The sequence below is a fragment of the Gopherus flavomarginatus genome, chromosome 4, assembly GCF_025201925.1.
Source record: "Gopherus flavomarginatus isolate rGopFla2 chromosome 4, rGopFla2.mat.asm, whole genome shotgun sequence".
Classification (NCBI taxonomy): Eukaryota; Metazoa; Chordata; order Testudines; family Testudinidae; genus Gopherus; species Gopherus flavomarginatus.
In genome coordinates, this window is record NC_066620.1 from 110518672 (window position 1) to 110536600 (window position 17929).

A 17929-nucleotide genomic window follows, 5' to 3' on the forward strand; every position below is an offset into this window, starting at 1 on the left:
AACAAGAAAACTTGTGGCTACCAAGGTTCTATCTCTGTACATGTGCCATGTGCTTTGAAGGCATGCTGATTTTTTTTAATTGGGAGACACAAATACTCCAATGCACGTGCACAACAAGGTTTGCACACAGATACAGCTATGTTTGCAAGCAAACCTTACCTTGTACATACATTACAGTATATGTTCATGCAAGTTGACTGCATGGGCATTTCTAAAATCTTGATCAGTAATGTTCATCCACTACAGGTGTTAAATGGCAGATTTAATCAGGCAAATTTAACCCTATAAAGACCTCAAAGAAGCAGAGGCTAATTGTCTTAATTAGACTATCATCCCTTTGATTTTCATGCAACTTCTGTAGTGTGACTGGTATTTTCCTGGGTTTTAGAATTTTCTTTGTTTTGGTATGCCAAGAATATCAATATTGGAATGGATTCCATAAAAAGAAACATAATTCATTAAACCGAATTCTTATTCTACCAAATTAAGTGGGAATATTAGCTTGCATTTCCAACAAAATAAATGTGAGCATTAGACTGGTATATGTTGTATTTTCACAGTCCTATAGTACTTACCATATCAATGGTTTTCAAAATGACAGTGTAGTTGTTGAAGAAGTTTGTATATGTTTGAAGCTGCCAGCCAAATTGAGTGAATATTTCACCCAAGCACTGGGATGGACTCCATTCCCGAAGTCTTTCTGTCAGCTCATTTAAAAACTGCCTGCATTTGAAATAAATAGAGAGAGATGTCTGACTTTCAACAGTTTCCTGGCCAAATTACTGTTTGGATAACTACATTCTTTCTGGTGTTAAAAAAATAAATAAATCCCGCTCTAGTTTTAATTGGATACAGTTTTCTCATTCTTGTCCTAGAGTGCAGTTTAGAGTTAATGTAAGTGGTTAAACAATTGCCATGTTTTTGTCCCAGAGCTGGCAGTTGAGTGATGTGAAGTGATTTCTGTATACCTTTGGGATCTGTCTGGATGATAGTCCGATATAAATATAAGTTCTTTATCATTTAAACCTTAATGTGGGTGACTTATAAAATCAGCCCTTTGTTAACTGCCTTGAAAGATTGACAATGCTCACCTTTTTTAAGCAATCCAAAGTTTTGCATAAGGAAATACATATATTTTTTCACAGACAGTACATCTCTTTTCTCAGGTACTGATGCCCCAGTTCCAAGTAGCTACCATAGCACCGATGAATGTGAGACTGTTGTGTAATGTTGGCCTGGGGTCTGTTTCTAACAGTCTGAATTGCAACTAATTTTTTTTAAACTACAGGAATGGGAAATGTACACAGAACTTGCAAGGAAAATAAAAACATGATTATGTTGATTTTTCTTTGTAAGATTAATCGTGTCTAAATTCCTGGCATACATTATAAAATCATTATTAAAATCTGTACCTCTTGCATCAGTCTGAAAACTTTTAATCTAGGTTAAAGGAACTTTCTTTGGTACTTTTCCTTTGTTTACTTAATACCTACATCTTCTCAGATGTTTGACAGATGTTTTTCAATGGGAGAGTGGGGTATTTTAGTTTGTTTTTTTACATTACCTCAGCTTTGAGCTCTTACAGATTTTATTTATCCAAAGTTTAAAATAACTTTTCATCTTTTAACTATTTTTCAGTAACCAGATCTCCAGCTTACGTTCTTGTGATGTCTTCCTTTTATTATGTAACCATGTTTTACTAAGGTCAGTTTTCCTTGCAGTCTCTTCCAAATCATGTTGCTTGTTTTAATTAACTATTTATCCTAGCCTCTTCCTTTCTGTTTGTAGACTTGCAATAGTTGCCACTGAAACTGATTTTTTTAAATGTTGCTAGAGTTGGGCATGAAGCAAAAACATGGAACTGATTCTGATCTGACCTTCATATTTCTATTGTGGGCAGAACCAAAAGTACAGTAAAGAAAATTATTGAACTTCAGGATTCAGACTCCAGATCCAAAGTTTGGGGTGTCCAACTCTGACCCACTAGAGTGGGGTTTGAGCTATAAACTTTGATTAGAACTACAGTTCTGGAGTTTAGTTTGAGCCCCTCTCTAGACCATGATTCTGCAATCAGATTTATGCAGTGAACTCCTGTACCAGTGCAGAGCATCATTGATCTCATTGGGGCTCTGTGCAGATGCAGAATCTGCCCATTGACATATGATTGCAGGATCAGAACCATCATTATTACTGACATTTCAAGCATCTTAAAACTTCAAAGGGATATTTGTAGAACAAGATTCCAGTTTGTCATCTTGTATATTACCATCACTCTGACAAATAATACCTAGCATTTACAAAGCATGATTTATTTGTAGCTCTCAAAAGCCCTTTCAAATCTGAGAAGTATAACTTCCAATTTAAGAAATATGGGGAAACTGAGGCAGAGATTAGGAAAGTAGCTCAAGGTCACACCATAAATCAGTGACAGAGCTTGGAATGCTCCCTAGACTCCTGACTCTTAATCAAGTATCCTGTTCTCTGGACTATGCTGCCTCCAAAATCTATAACCGTTTTTTATCTTAGTACTGTGCTTTCTCAGGATTGAGTATTTTCTCAACTAGCTCTAGTCAGGCAGGATTTTATACTTTTGTATCATTCAGGGTGTTAAAATCTACAGTAATTTCACCAGAACTGAAACACAATTTTAATTTTTCATGTTGACAGCCTGGTCATATTCTGCAAAGCCCCATATTATGTGCCACCATTCACAGGTAAGGTCAGTAAGGGGATGGCAGCTAATTAAGTCCTATGCCTCAGTCAGGAGTGTAGTGTCCTATCCTAGACAGTCTTTCTCTTCATCACGGAAAATTCACAGATGCAACAGATGGCGCTAACCTATCAGCAACTGCATTGATTTGGTTTTTGTCTAACCTAAAATATTTAAAACTCTTAGTAATTTAAAATTCAGCATATAGAATATACCTATTGAGTTGTAAGACAGCCAAGATATCAGAGAAGATGATTTGAACATTAGCATGACTTAGGATGGCTCGATTTGATGCTAATGCTGCTTTCAGTGGTGCAACATAAACATCCCTCACAGTTTGCAGCATGTGTACATAGTTCTTCTCACTTGTCAGGAGCTCCCTGGCAATTCTAGTTCGTCTGTCTGCTGTGTCCTCCTGAAGTTTTTTATCCTACAGTCAGAACATGGAGAGTAAGTTAGCAGTGGTTATCTTTACAATAAAAAGCATGGGGCTGGAGGAGGACCAGAAAACAATGAGAAAGGAACAAAACAGAATATCTGCTTGCACCATTGCAATACAACCTACTGGTTTTAATACACCCAAGAAGAAAAACTATTGATGTTTATCAGTAATTTTTCCTTTGTACCTCTTCCTTGCCCAAATGCACACATGTGCAAGTCCAACACACACAACAGCATGCCCCAAACAGTTAGTGTCTCTCCCTCCCCCACCCCAGGAGAGAGGGAGGGAGGGAAATACCCTTGTCAACACATTATATCTTAAACTGCAAGAACTCAGGTTTCATACATTTAATATTTTAACGTCAGCAGGGATCACTGTGATCATCTATAGAGCCCTGTGTGGATAAAAATTTGTATCTGCTGATATAAATTGGTATCCATGGAATTGCGGGGCTCTCCTGGAAACTGATGGGTGAAAGGAGCAGAACGTGGGGCTGCTGCTCCCAGGAGCCAGTGCCCCATTCCTCCAGTGCATCTGTACTGCCCCCCATTCAGCAGTTGTCCCTGGTTGCCCTCTTTTTTTCAAGCGGTGTGCATGCTCCCAGACAGAAGACGCAGGAAGCTGTGTGGAAGGGATGGGGCTGCAGGTGGTACAGCGATGGAGGAGCTACCAGTGTGGGGCACTGGCTCCTGGAATGGCAGCCCCATGTTCTGCTCCTTTCACCGCTGCAGTTCCCAGGAGAACCCTGTGGGATTGTAGATACTGATTTCTATCCCTGGATCTCCACATCTAGTCTCATCTTCTGTGTAACACAGGCCAGAATAATTCCTAGAGCAGATCTTTAGAAAAACATCCCATCTAAGTTTGAAACCCTACCGACAATCCTGTCCACACTGCGGAATGAACATGTTTGTTTAAAAAAAAAAGGTTCAAAATTGGTTCGAGAGAGCGCCTATGATTGAACACAGAGGCTAGGCAGCGCTGCTTGAGCAAAAGCTATTTTTCCCCTTCCCCATTTTCCTGGTAGCTGAGATTAAGGGTGAAATCCTGGTCCCATGACATCAACAAGAGTTTTGCAATTGACTTCAGTGGAGCTAGGATTTCACCCAAAGTGTCTGATTTGGCGATTCAAACCCAGATCTCACCCTTGGTAGAGCGTAATACCACCTTAAAGTTCTCAAAGAGAACAAAGATTCTTGTTTATCCAGAAGCATGATAATTCTCTTGATTGCAGAACATAAACAAGACTAAGCTTTAACTCCAATGAGGCAAAGGGTGAACTATGTGTAGGGTAAATGTATAGTCACAACAAGAAGTGCTGCATCCCATTCTAAGGTCTGCTTGCAAACTATATTCCAACAGAATTACGGTTTTTGGACATCCGCATAAGGGGTAATAATTTTTTTAAAATACCAGATACAGACAATGTATCTTCTTTGCTGGAGTTTTTTCACTTTTCTCAATATTTTCCTGTAGGAAAGAAATTACAGGTCCAATGTGTACATTACAGAAGACAATAAGGTATTTAGGAATCATTGATTTCCTTACCAACTGAGCCACTGCCTCAAATGTTGGCTCATTTGCTCTGATGTTGCAGTTGGGCTTTTGGCTCTGGGTGGCAGCCTCTTTTGCATCCTCCTCCTCCTGAGGATTACACAGAAGCTTTTTTCATACCCGTCATTTGAAGGAACCAGACTTAGCTTCTTCAGTTCTTCGCTATTTTGTTCTCTTCTGCTCAGGTTTCCATAAAAAGATCATATTGTAGCTGACTAAGATTAGTATTCCATAGGTAATTGGCACGATACCATCTCTATAAGAAACATTAACTAGTGACACTATTTACTGTGTTTATTGTTGACTGTTTATGCTATAACTCAGTCGTCATAATTTACATGAGCTTGACTTGACTGTGGGATCTCAGCTTAGGATGGGGATATATTTTCGATTTCCCAAACAAAAAGCAGCTCCATTCTTGCAGACTTACATGTGTGTAACTTTCAGCACATGAGTATGCATGCTGACTTCCACAGGATTCCTCACATGCTTTAAATTAAGCATGTGTGTAAGTCTTTATAGGGTCAGTGCCACGGTGGGACTATTATCACAAGAGTGCCCACAAAGCCTTTTTATAAATCCAGCCTGTAATTGGTGTGTGGTCAGAAACCCTGTGCCCAGGTGGACCCCACTGGTGTGGCTCCATAGGGCCCAGAGGTCTGTTCATGTGCAATGAATTGCAGGACTGAGGCCTTAGCTTGCTGTTTGCTGTTCTATGAAAGTTGTGTCCTTTGCTGTTTCCTGAGAGCAAAACAACAGAGTCCTGTAACTTTTTGAAAAAATCACATAAGGGTTTTTGTGTATTTATTCTTGTGTTGCTCAGATACTTTCAGGTACCTGCATCCATGCATTAAATGTTGGTGTTAGAAGTAATTTTTTAAAAATAGGAAATGCAGTGGTATTTATTCTCATGACAGGTTTTAAAATATATATATGACTGCTGTTTAGTATTTGAAAAATCTGCTGTTGAACTTGATCAGTATAGTTTATGCACAAATGAAAAATCTAACTTCATAATGGCCAACTTCATGGGCTAACAGAAAGCTAAATATGTATTTGTGATTGGTCATAACAGCTGATGGCTCATTGGAAAATGTTATTAACTTTGGAAATCTTACTGCACTAAGAGTATTCCTATGGGGAACAATCCCTTGACATAACATATTTAAAGTTCTGCATCTCTATCATTGTCATTAGATGTTTTTGTTAATCATAACTTTGACAGGTAGTGTTGATTCTAGCTATTAAAATCAAATTTAGCTTCCAGTGCTCATGCCCCCTTTTCTCCAAGCAGTTTCTTGAGGATTTACATTTCTCTTGCTTGGCTTATAAACAGATTAAGCACTAGTTCAACCAGAGCAGTGGATTTATGATGCAGACTGGTGTCTCATAGGGACAAAGATGAGGTCACCAAATGTATATTATTTTGTGACCTAAAACAGGAACTGACACTAGACCTCAAGAATGGAAAGGTAAGTGCATTAACCCACTGCTGTTGCAAACCCCTGGCTAGTGAGCTGCATTGAATGAGGTCACTGTTCCTTAATGAATGCACAAAGACTTGTCTTCTAGTCACCATCTGTCTGCTAAGCTCTCTGTATTATACTTCCTCAGCAGGAAAAAAATGTTGGAAATTCCAAAGGATTGTCCTAAGTAACCAAAAATAAAATTAAGATAAACGTTATTTAAGGTCAAAATGGGTAAATTTCACACTAAAATGGGTTATCATGAGGTGCTTGTTGGATAGTGTGTTAATGGCTGTATCTTTATAAAGCAACAGTGTGTGTTTATATGGGGATGAAGAGCCCCAAAGACAAGACAGGTTGAAATTTGGGGAGGAGATTTAGAGTTCCAATCCCTGTGCCGATAGAGGCTGAAGATCTTGTAAATGCAAGTCTGGGTGGGCTGAAGGAGAGAGAGGAGGAGACGGGGGTTCATGCTGACTGATCCAGTGGATTTGACTTTTTAACACTTACTGCATCCATAGAAGATGAAGATAACTGGGCATACAAATTTACCTTAATTGTGAGCTCAACTGTAAAAAGTGAGTGAAGGTTCATAAAGTGTCGCAATAACCTACAACCAAAAATGTTGAAAGAAAAGGAGGAAAATTGAGACAGACTAAATTAGTCCAAACAAAAAGGCCTACTGATAGAACTTAGACTGTGTTAAGATCATGCCTGGTAAACAAGAAGTAGAGGACTAGAAATCAATGGACCAAATCTGATGCTTTGAAAAATAGGCCTAATTGCTGGACAAAATAATGAAGGGATGAGCTGTTCCACATATCACTCCCCTTTGGGGTTCTTAAAGAGATTGTAGAGAGAAAAAATTACTACTGAAGTGAGCTTCACCATCATGGCTGCCACCCTCACCATCTCCTGGGCCTCTGACATCCTGATCTTGAGAGGCCTGGTCTGGTCAGGACATCTAAGAGAGGGACCCAAGTGACACTGCTACCTTCCACTGGCTTTATCTCAACCCCACTGGAGATGTATCCCACTTGGGATGTAAGACTTCATCCCCCCAGCTCCTCATGTCTTTTTCCTTCCCTACCTTATTTCTTCTCTTTCCTATCTCTCTCCTTTTTCCTTCTAATTAGTCTGTCTTAGCTGACCAAGACTGTATATTTTGCAACACGGCTGTAAACCTGTGACCAGAAAGAGGCAGATAAAAGCAATCCCCTAAACAGCCCAATCTGGTATAAGTTTGATAGTTTTCAAAGTGGCTGATTAGACCATGGGCTAAGCCTGGTTTTTTTTCCAGCAATGAGGTTGCGAATGAAAATCAACAGCAGAGCAAGAAGCTGCAGTTTCTATTTTTTGCTATTCTATTCTTTTCTCTCCCCTTAAATGTTCTTAAACCTGAAGAAATTTTATACAGACAGATCATGTGTTGGAGACCCTCAAAAGCCAGCTGAAAAGGATCACTAAGAGCATTTAGTTTAAATCTTATTTCCTTTATGTCCTGCAATACTGCCAATATACACTCTAACATGACAACCAACTCCCTCCTGGAATATGCTGCTGGTGGGAGGGATAATCAGATGCATTTATGACTGTTGGGCAAAGGTTTTAATATTACCCTATTCAATTTGGAATGAAAAATAGTATTTAAACCCAACAGAACTTTTCAACACCCTGTACCTCTGCTCCTGTTTACAGGAGTGCAGGAAAAATTATTTAATAAATTCCAACATTTTTTCTGTCCATGACATGCTGTGCTGCAAAGCAGTACTCTGGCACACCCAGATTTACCATGGTGATATGATTGATAGGTTTTGTACAAAGTGTGCCTTGTGAGGTATCCCTTTAAAAATCTTGATCTGTTGAACATCAATATCCTGTTGGATTGTATGTGCTGTCATTGTATGTGAAGTTATGAAGTTTTGCTATGTGTGTTACTGAAATATGTTGTGCGGTTGGGAACACCCAGAACCTGAAAACTTTCAGGTGCAACAGTGGAGCAGCCAGATGCTGCTGATGGCCCACTAAAGGAATCCACACTCACAACAACTGTCCTAGGGACTGTATACAATGGAGACTGCTTGACTCATAGCAAACTATAAAAGAGAGTAAGTGACATCACTTTGTCTCTCTCCCCCCACAACTTGACACCTGGAAACACATCTGGAGAACAAAGATTGAACTGGAGAGATGGTCCCAGACTGGAAAGGAGAATCCCAGCTTGTGTTTGAAGGAACTATACTATCAGGGTGAGACACTGCTTGATTCAAATCCTGCCCTAGTTTATAAAACACAGATTGCAGTTTTACTTTTATTTTGTAGGTAACCAACTTTGAGCTGACGAAATGGATATTCATGCACGAAAGCTCATGCTCCAATACACTTACTACTTATAATCACTTAAAATCTTTCTATAGTTAATAAATCTGTTTTATATTGTACCTTAAACAGTGTGTTGACGTGTCTGGGAAATCTGTTCAGTGTACAAAAGCTGGTGCATGCCCTCTCCACATTGAAGGAAAGGTAGGCTGGGTAATAAACTTACACTGGTCAGGCTTCTGACCAGGACAGGATGGTACATCCCGGGGTCCTTGGCTAGGGAGCTGGGGGAATTAGCTGTAACTCAGCTGGGTGCATCCCTGCCTGTGGATGACTGTGTAAGTGCAGGACCTGGAGAGGTTTGCAGTTTGTGCAAGGGATCCCGAGTTGGTAAGCCAAAGAGCTAATTTGTACCCCAGTTCCAGGTTGCACTCCGGGGAATCCATCACACCATCATGATCTCTATTAACCCAGAACAATGCTCAGAATTGTCCTCAATAGGAATCCCTCTCCTCTTGTTCATGCTGTGTTCTCTCTCCAGTGCAGGATGGCTTCTTTTAGTATTGGAAGGTATGGGCTCCAGTGTCACTCTCCTTCCAGTATTTTGATCCTCATACTTAATTGGAGTGGCTGATTGACCAGGAAAGTCTGAAGCACTGTGCAATCTGTGCCAGTAGTTTTCCCATTCAGCATCCACTCTTAAAGGACCCGTTGCTAATTTGGACCCCAAACCAGGAAAAAGCATGCAGTGTCCATGCAACTACCCTGTTCAGAGCTATGGATTGTCACCTACCTATGTATTTGTGGGCTGATCCAGCATGTCAACAGGTATCTGAACTAAAAAAAGCCTCAAATATTCATCAAGCCTAGTATAACAGTCATTGAAATGGGAAGAGATCGACAAATAACCTTAAATACCACTTCATTTGACTATTAAAACTTATTAATTTTACTTACATAGCTTCTTTTTGACAGTTCAGCTAATCCGTCAGTGAAAGTCTGGGCTGTTTCCTGATTAGTATGTACTTTAGCTCTGCTCGTAGCATCAAACATAAACTGACCTGAAAATACAAGATTATTAATTGTAAGTTAGTCCTTCAAACAGATGCTGTAAGCTTGCCTGATAACCGTTACAATAGTCACTATATTCTAGTCAGGGAAATAGGCAAACGCACATGCAGGCTGACATTTTATTGGGCATTCAAACAAAAGGGAACTTGTCTACGCTGGGGTTTTTAGCCACCAGTCTACCTACAATGATGTAGTTGCACCAATGCCTTAAACACTGCAAAGACAAATCCGGTGTAGGCAAGGTCAAAGTGTGTGTCTGCTCTGAAAAAGCACTCTAGACATGGCATTGCCAGGTCCCACAATTTTGTCTGTCGCATGATAGCAAATGTGCTCACTTTCTGGATTTAAAAATATATTTTTTACTGCTAGCCCTGCAAACTCAGCCTGAGATCAGTCATTTCCTTGGCATTATGCCAGTATAGGGAAATTTCAGACTTATGGCAGCAGGCCTGCTGACAGCAATTAGGGGCCCCAGGGCAGAACAGTCAGTGGGTGCTGCGGCATGTCGTGCAGGGCAGGCTGGAGCTGAGCCCTACGCTGGACTGTGTGCAGTGGCAGGTGCATACATGCACAAGCTGGGCCCACGGTCCGCCTGACATTTAGGCAGCGCTTCACCTGCGCTGCTGGTGCCCAACAAGCTGCTGGGCACATTCTTCCGGCACAGCCAGGGCTTCCACATGCCCGCCCAGCTGCCTTTGCCACCTGGCCAATTTAAAAGGGCCTGGGGCTCCTGGCCGCCACTGCTACTGAGAGCAGCAATTGCCCCTTTTTCCCCTTCCCACCCTCCCCCCACTGCGAGCCTGTATGAAAGCTTTAAAGGATATTGTCTAAACACAGAGTGGGGTCAGAAAACAACGTTGAGAGAGGTTTTCTAGACCCATTTAACGTAACCTTACCCTCTTCATGGAGACAGTTTACTGCTTGATAGTTTCTGAAAGTACTGTGTGCTGAAAGATGTATCTTTAGGAAAAAACTAGGTTGCCCTATCAGTAACTGGAGTTCTTCCAATATAACATCTACAGATCCCCACAATGCTCTCGTTTTTGAGCATTCATTCTGACAAGACTTTTCTTGGGCATAGTCTTGGTTCATAGTACACATGCATTGATACAGAAGGGGCCTAAGCTAAGCAAACTGCATGCAATGGTTCCTGGTCTGAGTATCTTAATGCAAGTGCAGAAGCCAGGGTTGCAAGTTGAGGAGGCCATTTAGGGATCTGGGGCAAAAATCTGTCTGGGGATTGGTCTTGTTTTGAGCAGGGGGTTAGACTAGATGACCACCTGAGGTCCCTTCCAATCTTGATATTCTATGACCTAGTTTGCTGAGGGATATAATACTTTATTAAAGAACAACTGAATAACTTTTTAGCATTCTTTGTTTTGATCATGCGGATTACTCTCCCATTTATTTTCACTTTTGTGTTAGCTGACACATGCATTGGAAGTATTCATTCTGCAGTAAGTTATTTTTAATACTTGTCATGTACAATGTTCATACAGACACAAAACAATGTTTGCCCTTCAAAATAGATACAGGAGAAATGGGGAAAGGAAGAGACAAGTTCTAAAGTTGTGATGTTTCCATGAAAGTTGCAGGGGGGGGGCAGATTTCAAGTCTTTCTTGCCCTTTTATAAGTGTTTAGAAAAGGAAAAATGACAAATCTTACCAATAATCCTGTCACTAATTTTCTTCTGCAGTTCACTTAAATATGGTCGCAAATGCTTCCGGACAGATTTCAGTGCGTCCTCCAGGAGCTCTGTCGTTCTGAGCCAGGTCTGTAGTTTTACTTCAGTGAAGTAGGTGGAGATGGGAGGTCCATCCTTCTGTTTTCCCAGCCATTCACTAAGGACTGATATTTTTATGCTAGGTGTTAGGCAAAACCTCACTGAAACTGGTAGATGTAACCATTGCCCTTCATTCAGTATAAGTGTAAGAATAATCAAGCTCCTTTACGGCAATTTAGCTGAAACAATAGAACCCACAACCCAAAATGCGGGTACCCAGCAAGGTTTGAGTAGAAGTTGAACCATCTAGCCTCAGGTGTTTCCCTGAAGACTGATATAGCAATGCAGGAGCTGGAGTATTGATTTGGCAGAGCTGTGTGTCTGCAGCAGAAACACACAGAGGGAGTTAAGAAGACTGGATAGCAATAGACTGAGAAAAAAGTCTGGAAGTGTGAGCTTTTGAGCAGAGAACTACCTGAAAGAGAGTTGGAACCGTGACCAAAGAAACTATCTCCTGTTTGATTCCTACTATGTTCAGGGAAACAGGACTTCGTGCATTCTTAGTAAACAAACAGGACTGGATCAAAGAAATACCTGACTCCATCAACAATTTCTCCTTCTAGCAGAAACAATATGCAAGTTCCCAAATGTTGGCTAACCACTCTGGTCAAAAGTGGTCACAGTATCATGACAAATTAATTTTGTTTCCTGGTTTACTCTGCTGTACATTTCAGATAGTTCTGGAGAATTCTGATTTTTATTAGTATGGCAATAAAATGTAATTGACACTAAAGTAGAGTTGGATGCCCTTTCAACAGGAGACTGAACAAGTTTCTGGTGGTATGATTTCCGCAACTACCCGATGTTGGTGGTGGAGTTTCTGATGCTGAATCAGAAGATCACACCAAGCATAGATTTTTATTGATCTGTGACAGAATGTCAAACACCCCCCTTTAAAAGCATAATGGATTTAGCAAATTCAGGTTTATTCAGGACCTGAAACCTCTGCTAATTACACTTTTACATGCATTACATGGTCCACACAAAACAGGGACCTTGAAGCATCTGAATATAGATGTGGCTGCACCAGACTATCCTCTCTCTCCATCCATTCTCTCTGCACAATGTATACTTTGAGACACCTACCCTTTGACATAGTGCTTTCATTGTGGCCTTCATTGTTCTAACCTGACCAGCAAATAGTATTACATCAAACAATAGTTAGCTGTTCCTGAAATGGAATTTTTAAAATATGGCAGAATAATGTAGCCAAAGTTATAAACCTATAGAATTATAGGGTTAGAAGGGACCAAAAAGGTCATCTAACCCCCTGCCAAGATCCAGGATTTGTTGCGTCTAAACCATCCAATACAGATGGCTGTCCACTGGAGGTTTTCAAAGGGAGGCTGAAGGAGGTTCCACAACTTTTCTAGGCAGTCTGTTCCATTATCCTATTGGTCTTACAGTTAGGAAGTTTTTCCTGAGATTTTAATTTAAATCCTCTATTCTGTAGTTTGAACCCATTGCATCTTGAACCTCAGTGGCATGAGAACACCTTTTCTCCATCTTTTTTATGGCAGCCTTTCAAGTATTTGAAGACCACTATAATGTATATCTGTGATTTGATTTTAGAGTATCACACTGGGTCTTTAGTAAACCATGCTAGCCTTCTAAAACTGGTCAAATACCAACATTCTTCCTTTATACACCTACTTCTACCCATCATTTTCCAAAAGCAGGTTTGCTTTTATCAAATAATTCTTACATTGCTTATGGGCAAAATAAGTCTCTATATTTTTAAGTTGTAAATAAGTTGTAAATAAACCATTTTTCTCTTACTTGGGAAATGCTGACTCAGTTTATCCAAGCCACGTAAAATGTGGCCAAACGTGCCGCATAGCTCCCTTTATAAATGTGTGTAATAACTTTTTGTACTTACTGTGCTGATAAGATCCAGTTGCAATTCCTGTGGGGGTTCTGAAGAGCATACCAGTTAGCTGAGTCAGCTGGGAAAGGACTTCCATCCCTGCCTCTGAAAAGATGCATTCTTTTTTCTAGTTCAGAACATTCTGTATTATTTACATCACTAAAATATCACAGCCACTACAGTCCACTAACCAATTCTTTTTCTCCATACTACTATCATTCATTGGAAACCAAAAGGAATCTAAACTTTTTTTCAAGGCTAGATGAAAATGTCATGTCTTTGTGACTCAACAGTATTTTTATGGTTTTTATCATATTCTGAAAACTCTGCTATATTTACCAACAGCATGAAAGATGTCCTGTGTATCTTAACAAAATGACCCTGTGAAGGAACAATCACATCCACTGACATGGACAAAAAACTAAAGTTGTTGGTTTTGACGTGAGATCCCTATTGAAGAAAATAACTCAAGTTTCATTCTAATGTCAATGAAGAGACGCATATTGTGAGTTTGTGGGGTCCCTAAGAAGAATAGAATGAATTAAAGATGCCAGTTTTGAAGTGCATCTTATTCCTTCCAAGACAAGAAAAATAGCAAAATAGGAGTGGATACTATTCTTTAGTTCTTGTAATGACCTACTCGATGCCAGCTAAGGAGGTGACCCTGCAAAGCTGAGCAAATGGCAGATGTGGGTGCTCAGAAGTCTTTGGACTTGCTCAGCACTTTGCAAGATCAACCTTTAATATCTCCCAAACAGACTGAGGTAACTGAAGAGAATGATATAAATAGAATATATCTGCCTCTTTGATATAAATAGAATATATCAGCGCAGCAGCTGTGTGAAACTATTCTGCTTTCTAATGGACTCTGTATACTCATCATTTGTATTATCATTGCACCTATGAGTTCTAGTCATGGAGCAGGACCTCATTGTGCTAGGTACTGTACAAACACAGAACAAAAAGACTCTTCCTGTCCCTGCTCCAAATAGAGCTGGTTGAAAGTGTTTCTTCTCTGCCCACTCCCCATGGAAAATTTTGACTTTTCTGCAAAGAGCAAAAACTTTCAAAGTCAAAAATTTCTATTCTGAACAATGTGATTTGTGGAACCACATTGAAAAGTAATGTTTTAGCTTGGTTTGATGTTAAACTGTGTCTCCTCAGCCACCACTATGTCTAATGCAAGCTTTGGATGCCCTATATCCCCCCTTCTCCTCTGTAAGCCAGGCTTCTTGGTTGGACTATATGTCTCGTGATGCATCACAGACTTCCCTCTGTGCATAATAGAAGCCCCATACCTGTGGTGGCTCATGAGAGGTGTTGTCTAGCTGGGGCTTGGCCCACAGAGGAGAATGGGGACAAGAGGCACCCAAACTACAACTCCCACAAAACTATTCCCACATTCAGATTTTTTCAACAAAAAGTCAAAATTCTCCACAGAAAGAATCCACTTTTCTGCCAACCTCAATTTCAACAAGCCCTACTCAGTAGTGAACAGGGACGCAATGGACTGGGAGATTCTCCATCATGACAGAAGTTCAAACAAAACTGACCTGATGCTGCCAGAGGAACAAAGATGTCCACATAACCACCTTCCTCTGGAGACATTACACAACCTAGCTTCTCCCAAAATTCTCTCACTTCAGGACTTAGAATGTTCTCAATACTGATTGTGCAGCCTGAAAAACATTTAAATAAAAGTCAATGGAAGAAATAAAATTTCCATGAGGGTTTTCATTCTGCTCAAAATTCTTCCCTCCTGTACTGATACCATTACTTCCCTTCTCAGGACTTAACACAGTCTTTCCTCAAATCTCTTTTTTAAGGGCAATGTGCTAACTTTCAAGCCTGAGTGATTTCTTGTCCTCCATTTCTTTAGTAACTTCTCTCTCTCTCTCTGTTCCCCCTTCTCTACATTTATTTTCTCTGTACCATGTATTCTCCCTCTTCTGGCTATTACTTTTTTCTTTGCACCTTTGTTGACTTGTTTCTCTCTCTCATCTTCCTTTTATCCCTTATTTAATCTCATAGTCAGACCTTTTGTCATAAACAGATAGCTAACTGTTAATGTCTCTTTCACCTATAAAGGGTTAACAAACGGTGACCTGCAAACACCTGACCAGAGGACCAATCAGGAGACAAGATACTTTCAAATCTCGTGGAGGGAAGCCTTTGTGGGTTTTGGGTTTGGCTTTGTTCTCTCTGGGTCCTGGACGGGACTAGAGGTGCAACCAGGTTTCTGCCAATCTCCCTGCTACAGTCTCATCTATTCAGAATTGTGAGTAAGAAAAAAGGCAGTTATAGTCTTTTAATTTTTCTTATTTGCATATGTGTACTTGCTGGAAATAGCTTAAATTGTGTTTCTGCTGGAGAAAGTTTCTTTCTATTGTTTATAAGCTGAAAGACCCTGTAACTTTTACCATCTAAACTGCAGAGATAAACCTTTTACTTTTTTTCTTTCTTTTTTATTAAAAGTTTTGTTTTTAAGACCTGTTGATTTTTCTCCCCTAATTAAGGCTCAGAGAAATTGAGTCTGTATATACCAGGGAATTGGTGGGAAGCAAGGAGGGAAAGGTAAATTTGTATTGCCTCTAGATCGGGGGGAGAGAGAAACTTGATCTCTCTTTGTTGTGTTTCAAGGAATTGAATCATGGTATCTCCTAGTGTACTCAGGCAGGAAAAATCTGGGAGGAGGTAAAGAGGTGGGAGGGAATGGTTTATTTCCCTTTGTTGTGAGACTCAAGGAATCTGGGTCTTGGGGTCCCCTGGGAAGGTTTTGGGGGGACCAGAGGGTATCAGGCCCTAAAAATTCCTGATTGGTGGCAGCGCTACAGAATCTAAGCTGGTAATTAAGCTTAGAGGACTTTATGCTAGTACCCATATCCTGGACGCTAAGGTCCAGATTTGGGAATTATACTTGACACCTTTAGCTACTTTGGATTAGCATCACGTGTCCAATCTCCTTTTTTATGACATCAGAGATGGTTGTATCATCTCTTTTTGTCATATTTTCTCTGGCTTTTAACTAATTATCAAGCCCTTGATCCTACAAGCTTTTACACCCAGGCAGCCCCTACTCCTGTGGTGAGTCCTAGTGATTACAATGGAAGGTACAGAGGTCTACTTGTCAGAAACAAATTACAGTTACATCAGTGACCAATTTGCTAGCTTGATTAACTTTGTATTTTCATGCTGTTTCCCCTTTTGGAATATCTAAACATGATATGGCATTGACATGTTCCCCAGTTAGTTTCTCTGCTTTTCTCTGCCCCTACCTTGAAGTAAATTGATCTCTCTGGAGTTTCCATCGCTAAAAATCCCTATACTCTTTGCTTTTCGGCCATCCAGAGCCTTTTCTATGTAAAAAAGGAGGCTTTCCAATGTCATTCCGCAATGTTCATACAACACAGAAATCACCCCAGGTTTGATGCTGTCCAGCACCATCTACAGAAATAAATCAGTTAATATCTTCAATAAATAAATCCTGCTTTTCTCAAAATATAATTCCATTAAAAATATATAATTCTTAATTCAATATTCATTTGTAGAATGCATCACATATTATTATTTTACACATTAGTAATTAATTACACATAGAAATTCTTTATTCAGTTTTGTCCTATGGCCCCACAATGCCACTGGATATGAGATGATCTCTCCAACAACCTTTATAAAAGGAAAATATCAGCTAGGCCACTCCTGTATTCGTTGTGCGTGAGCAGCCTGGCACTCCTCGTGAACCCCAGTGAAGTTAATTGTGTTCTGTACAGATGCAGCTGTGCATCCACAACAGATTTTTAGGATCAGGGCCATAACCTTTATCATGAAACAAAAAAACGCTGCTTGGGTGGTCCGCTTAGCTTCCTACTTATTATTTCCCACTGATGCTTTGCTGAAACTCAGATTGTATTCAACTTTTTAAATAAATATACAGGATGGGCTGTTTTTGAAGTGAACATCCTGGACTTTTCTTTGATTAGCTATAACACTGAATGTCTTACACAAACTAGCACTTCAACCATATGATTTGAGATTTTTTACTTCAAATCACATAGTGTCAGCGTATTAGAAAATGTGCAGTTCCCCCCACACGCGCAGAGACAGCATTTTTTTTTACAGTTTCATATTAAACTCCAAATTTCTGCATTAGAGATTCATCTAGGTCCATGATGCTCAAAATTTTCCAGTGACCCCGCCCCTGTCCCGCCCCTTACTAGTAATGGAATCTGTCCATGCCCCTCCCCCCATTACTGGACAGTCAAGGCTTCTTCTGCACAGAGCTTGGGCTGAAGGCAGAACTAGCGGCAGAATGGGGATGGATGAGGCGCTGAAGCTAGAGGGAGAGCTGGGCAGCAGAGCAGGACTGGGGGCTGAATGGGTCTGGGGGTGGAGTGGGGCTGGAAGTGTGGTGCTTTCTCCCCACCCCCTGTGGGGGTTAGATCCAGCCTCAGCTCTGCACACACCCTGAACATTCCTCCATGTCCCCCCTATTGAGAACCACTGAGTTAGGCCCATAATATTACTTTACCGACATTTTAATCTTATGCTTTCCTTTGTTTTTCTTCACTTTACAGTGCGCTTTTGCTGAGACCCTTATCCTGTAAACACTTAATGGGATGACTTGTGAGCAAAATTAAGCACATGTGTACGTATTTGCAGGACTGAGGCTATAGTAGACTCCAGGAAGGATGCTTTATTTGCAGGGGAAAGATGAAC

At 40.4% G+C, this 17929-nt stretch overlaps 1 protein-coding gene across 7 annotated transcripts in view; it reads right to left on the minus strand.

The window, feature by feature from the left end:
* ECT2L (epithelial cell transforming 2 like) overlaps positions 1–17929 on the minus strand; it is a 56596-nt gene that overhangs the window by 23159 nt on the left and 15508 nt on the right. For all 7 annotated transcript variants that reach the window (XM_050949515.1, XM_050949514.1, XM_050949512.1 and 4 more), the window contains 8 exons: positions 16489–16657; positions 14767–14892; positions 13226–13318; positions 11229–11411; positions 9449–9552; positions 4701–4793; positions 2926–3140; positions 576–723 (listed from right to left, as the gene is read on the minus strand). In XM_050949515.1, the coding sequence (XP_050805472.1) occupies positions 576–723; positions 2926–3140; positions 4701–4793; positions 9449–9552; positions 11229–11411; positions 13226–13318; positions 14767–14892; positions 16489–16657 (1131 nt within the window). The remainder of the gene's footprint in view (positions 1–575; positions 724–2925; positions 3141–4700; positions 4794–9448; positions 9553–11228; positions 11412–13225; positions 13319–14766; positions 14893–16488; positions 16658–17929) is intronic.